The sequence below is a fragment of the Nerophis ophidion genome, linkage group LG26 (assembly GCF_033978795.1).
Source record: "Nerophis ophidion isolate RoL-2023_Sa linkage group LG26, RoL_Noph_v1.0, whole genome shotgun sequence".
Classification (NCBI taxonomy): domain Eukaryota; kingdom Metazoa; phylum Chordata; class Actinopteri; order Syngnathiformes; family Syngnathidae; genus Nerophis; species Nerophis ophidion.
In genome coordinates, this window is record NC_084636.1 from 10,989,661 (window position 1) to 10,995,675 (window position 6,015).

Consider the following 6,015-nt stretch of genomic DNA (forward strand, 5'->3'; position numbering starts at 1 on the left):
GAATTTCAATCAAAGCCAAACGTGGCTTTAGCTTATGTTTTGTTATTTTGCTCAAAATATTGTACGTATTAAAAAGAAATTAGTAAAAATCGGATTTCCTGAAAATCAGATACACCGGTCCCCAGACACATGTTTTTCTCTAAATTTGGCCGTTGGGTCAAAATAATTGCCCAGGCCTGGTGTAGCGACAACCACAGCTGACAAACATATTTTTGGGCAGCCCTCTAGTTCAGTGGTTCTCAACCTTTTTTCAGTGATGTACCCCCTGTGAACATTTTTTTAATTCAAGTACCCCCTAATCCGAGCAATAGCAATTTGGGTTGAAAAAAAGAGATAAAGAATTAAAATACAGCACTATGTCATCAGTTTCTGGTTTATTAAATTGTATAATAGTGCAAAATATTGCTCATTTTTAGTGGTCTTTCTTGAACTATTCGGAAAAAAATATATAAAAATAACCAAAAACTTGTTGAAAAATAAACAAGTGATTCAATTATAAATAAAGATTTCTACACATACCGCATTTCCTTGAATTGCCGCCGGGGCGCTAATTAATTTAAAACCTCTTCTCACTCCGGCGTTTACCAAAGGCATGCGGTAAATTTAGGCCTGTGCTTATAAATTTGAGTGTGATGTAAGGATACCATCATGAAAAGCACATTTAATTTAAAAAAACGTTATTATGGCCTTATCTTTACTTATAAATGAAGTCCATGCGCAGCTCCTTCTGATCAAAAGCATCGATAACTTGTTTATAGAAGTTTTCCTTATCTTTCTTCAGTTTTAAAAGTCTCTCTGTCTCGATGGAGATCTACCTTTATTACCTCCTGCTTCGATTGAAAGTCCAGTTTAGAAAGCTGTTTTATTTTAGATATGTAATCCTCCATGTTAAAAGTGCAAGCGAGAGGAAAAAATAAACGATCGCTGCTCACTCTTGCTGCTTGTTGTCACTTCTTTTGCAGCCAAGTAATCGCAAGAAGGATCACTAGCTCCCTCTACCACCAGGAGGCGGGAGTCATTTAATGACTCATATTTGACACACGCAGCTACAGTATATTAATAAAACATAGCTGCTTACTGTTCTTTTTAGCATATTCAATAGCTTGGACATTAAATCCTACTATCCATCCATCCATCCATCATCTTCCGCTTATCCGAGGTCGGGTCGCGGGGGCAGCAGCCTAAGCAGGGAAGCCCAGACTTCCCTATCCCCAGCCACTTCGTCTAGCTCTTCCCGGGGGATCCCGAGGCGTTCCCAGGCCAGCCGGGAGACATAGTCTTTCCAATGTGTCCTGGGTCTTCCCCGTGGCCTCCTACCGGTTGGACGTGCCCTAAACACCTCCCTAGGGAGGCGTTCGGGTGGCATCCTGACCAGATGCCCGAACCACCTCATCTGGCTCCTCTCGATGTGGAGGAGCAGCGGCTTTACGTTGAGCTCCCCCCGGATGGCAGAGCTTCTCACCCTATCTCTAAGGGAGAGCCCCGCCACCCGGCGGAGGAAACTCATTTCGGCCGCTTGTACCCGTGATCTTATCCTTTCGGTCATGACCCAAAGCTCATGACCATAGGTGAGGATGGGAACGTAGATCGACCGGTAAATTGAGAGCTTTGCCTTCCGGCTCAGCTCCTTCTTCACCACAACGGATCGATACAACGTCCGCATTACTGAAGACGCCGCACCGATCCGCCTGTCGATCTCACGATCCACTCTTCCCCCACTCGTGAACAAGACTCCTAGGTACTTGAACTCCTCCACTTGGGGCAGGGTCTCCTCCCCAACCCGGAGATGGCACTCCACCCTTTTCCGGGCGAGAACCATGGACTCGGACTTGGAGGTGCTGATTCTCATTCCGGTCGCTTCACACTCGGCTGCGAACCGATCCAGTGAGAGCTGAAGATCCCGGCCAGATGAAGCCATCAGGACTACATCATCTGCAAAAAGCAGAGACCTAATCCCGTGGCCACCAAACCGGAACCCCTCAACGCCTTGACTGCGCCTAGAAATCCTACTAAATAGCTCTTAATCTTCTTCCCTTTATGCGATTTCAAATTATTGAAATCAGCCTCCTCCATTTTGAAAATGACGACAGGTGAAGTGTCACTCGTGACGAGTTTGACCCGGCGGAAATTCTAGACATGCGCTAATAAAAATAATATTTTTCGAAACGAGTTTGACCTGGCGTTAATCCTGAGCCGGCGGTAAGGCTAAGCATGCGCTAATTATTTTGCGAAACGAGTTTGACCCGGCAGTAATTCTAGGCAGGCGCATACACCTGGCGGCAATTCAAGGAAATACGGTAGAAGTAATCATCAACTTAAAGTGCCCTCTTTGGGGATTGTAATAGAGATCCATCTGGATTCATGAACTTAATTCTAAACACTTCTTCACAAAAAAAGAAATCTTTAACCTCAATATTTATGGAACATGTCCACAAAAAATCTAGCTGTCAACACTGAATATTGCATTTTTGTATTTCTTTTCACAGTTTATGAACTTACATTCATATTTTGTTGACGTATTATTCAATGAATATATTTATAAAGGATTTTTGAATTGTTGCTATTTTTAAAAAAATCTCCTTGGCATACCTTCAAGTGAAGTGAAGTTAATTATATTTATATAGCGCTTTTCTCTAGTGACTCAAAGCGCTTTACATTGTGAAACCCAATATCTAAGTTACCGTATTTTCCGCACTATAAGGCGCACCTTCAATGAATGGCCTATTTTAATATTTTGTTCATATATAAGGCGCACCACATTATAAGGCGCGTAGAATAGATGCTACAGTAGAGACTGGGGTTACGTTATGCATCCTTTAGATGGAGCTGCGCCATAGGGAATGTCAACAAAACAGTCAAATAGGTCAGTCAAGCTTTATTAATAGATTACAAACCAGCGTTCTGACAACTCCGTTCACTCCCAAAATGAATTAACAGCTGTTTTATTTTTTTCCCCGATTCAATAAACACGTAAAAAACAGTCTGATACTGTTACGGTAAATCAAAGGTTACTGCAATCATAATATAGTAACTCTCGAAATAGTGCAAAGCAATACTATATCAATAACTCAACCTTGCTCAAATGATAATGTCACAAAACACAACACACAAAATAAACATGTAAAATTATTCCTCATCAACGAATCCCTCAAATTCTTCTTCTTCAGTGTTCGAATTCAACAGTTGGGCGAATACAGCATCCAACTAGCCCGACTCCGTCTCGTCAAAGTCGTCATTAAACGAGTCAATGTCGCTGTTGTTAATGTTAAATCCTCTTGCTGCTGCTCTATTCCCGTCTTCTACTGCAGTGGTTCTCAAATGGGGGTACTTGAAGGTATGCCAAGGAGTACGTGAGATTTTAGAAAAACATTCTAAAAATAGCAACAATTCAAAAATCCTTTATGAATATATTTATTGAATACTACTTAAATTATGAATGTAAGTTCTTAAACCGTGAAAAGAAATGCAACAATGCAATATTCAGTGTTGACAGCTAGATTTTTGTGGACATGTTCCATAAATATTGATGTTAAAAAATTGTTTTTTGTGAAGAAATGTTTGGAATTGGGCTTCACGGTGGCAGAGGGGTTAGTGCGTCTGCCTCACAATACGAAGGTCCTGCAGTCCTGGGTTCAAATCCAGGCTCGGGATCTTTCTGTGTGGAGTTTGCATGTTCTCCCCGTGAATGCGTGGGTTCCCTCCGGGTACTCCGGCTTCCTCCCACTTCCAAAGACATGCACCTGGGGATAGGTTGATTGTCAACACTAAATTGGCCCTAGTGTGTGAATGTGAGTGTGAATGTTGTCTGTCTATCTGTGTTGGCCCTGCGATGAGGTGGCGACTTGTCCAGGGTGTACCCCGCCTTCCGCCCGATTGTAGCTGAGATAGGCGCCAGCGCCCCCCGCGCCCCCGAAAGGGAATAAGCGGTAGAAAATGGATGGATGTTTGGAATTAAGTTCATGAATCCAGATAGATCTCTATTACAATCCCCAAAGAGGGCAACTTTAAGTTGATGATTACTTCTATATGTAGAAATCTTTATTTATAAGTGAATCACTTGTTTATTTTTCAACAAGTTTTTAGTTATTTTTATATCTTTTCTTTTCAAATATTTCAAGAAAGAGCACTACAAATAAGCAATATTTTGCACTGTTATACAAATTTAATAAATCAGAAACTGATGACATAGTGCTGTATTTTACTTCTTTATCTCTTTTTTTCAACCAAAAATGCTTTGCTGTGATTAGGGGGTACTTGAATGAAAAACATTTTCACAGGGGGTACATCGCTGAAAAAAGGTTGAGAACCACTGATCTACTGTGTGACTGATCGCCTTGAGTTTAAACTTTGCACAGAAACTGCACTCCTCCCGCAGTCATATATCCCAGCATGCACCACGCGCTTCTTCTTCTACGGGGGAAAATAAGCTAGGCGGCTGCTCACCATAGTTGCGAGACCTCTTGTGGCATGTTTAATTCGGACACTAAAGATTTCGAGGGATTCGTGGATGAGGAATAACTTAATAAAGTGAGCTTTACATGTTTATTCTGTGTGTTTTGTTGTGTGACATTATCGTTTAAGCAACATTGAGTTATTGATATATTGTTATTGCTTTGCACTATTTTGAGACGTTGTTAATGGATTTAGTGTCGCTGCTGTTCCCGCTTTCCTGAAATAATTTCTCTCAATAGGAGCCTTTTTGGGGTCTTTACATAAACACATAAATGGAAATGAAACGGCACGCCTGGTGCAGTCAGACATCCCAGCATGCACCGCGTGCTTCTTCTTCTACGGGGGAAAATGAAATCGGCAACATAAACTGTTAATAATGTTTAGACAAAAGTGTATATTATATATACTATTATATTTATAGTATTTATATAGGTGTGTGTGTGTGTGTGTGTATTTTGGGTATATGCATTTGTGTATCTATGTGATTATGTGTGTATATGTATGTATGTGTGTATATATATACATATATATATATGTATATATATATATATATATATATGTGTGTGTGTGTGTATATATGTGTGTGTTGTGTACATATGTATATATGTAAGTGTGTGTGAATTTAAATGTATTTTATATAGACAATATATAGCAGCAACCACCAAATTGAATTATATTATATATATTATTGTATTATATATTGTATATATATATTGTATATGTATAGGGGTGGGACCTAATAAGTTTACTTCTTCCCACTCCCTTTTGAGCCAATCTTGACATCTACAAAAGATTATAGTCACATGTAATGTTTTCAATGTAGCTGTAAAAATAATGTATCTATATATTTCTTTTGTATTTTATGTCATTCTCTTGTTTTGTTTGCATGGCTCAAAATAAACCATTCATTCAACTACATACCGTAGTTGTGAGACCTGTTGTGGCTCAATATTGGTCCATATGTAAGGTGCACCGGATTATAAGGCGCACTGTCAGCTTTTGAGAAAATTTTAGGTTTTTAGGTGCGCCTTATAGTGCGGAAAATACAGTACATTTAAACCAGTGTGGGTGGCACTGGGAGCAGGTGGGTAAAGTGTCTTGCCCAAGGACACAACGGCAGAGACTAGGATGGCGGAAGCGGGGATCGAACCTGGAACTCTCAAGTTGCTGGCACGGCCCTACCAACTGAGCTACCACCATTTGAGAACCACTGCTCTAGTGGGGAAGAAACACCGATGCAGACCACAAGGAAGTGTTTTATATGTGGAAATCCAAAATCAAATATGACCCCTTTTTAACTAAATGACATGCACATGCGTAACGGCCAATTATGGAAATGATATGACGGCGTCATCCGGACACAAGCCGGTTGTGTTTCCAACGTTGTGAAACAACTTGTCTTGCAGAATGTGCTGGTGACGTATATCGGCATGGTGTTAATCGGGGACTACGTCTTCTCCTGGACTAACTTCATAGGTGTGAACATCAGGTAATGATCCTCCTCACACATTTGTTACCTGATCACTGGTGTGGGACAACTCTGTGTGTGTGTGTGTGTGTGTG

The 6,015-nt window shown here is 40.7% G+C and overlaps 1 protein-coding gene across 1 annotated transcript in view; it reads left to right on the plus strand.

Annotated features, from left to right (window-relative positions):
- The window catches only part of LOC133543719 (nucleotide sugar transporter SLC35D2-like), a 70,291-nt gene that overhangs the window by 60,201 nt on the left and 4,075 nt on the right, over positions 1-6,015 (plus strand). Inside the window, exon 11 of the mRNA XM_061888461.1 lies at positions 5,859-5,941. Coding sequence (XP_061744445.1) covers positions 5,859-5,941 — 83 coding nt within the window. The remainder of the gene's footprint in view (positions 1-5,858; positions 5,942-6,015) is intronic.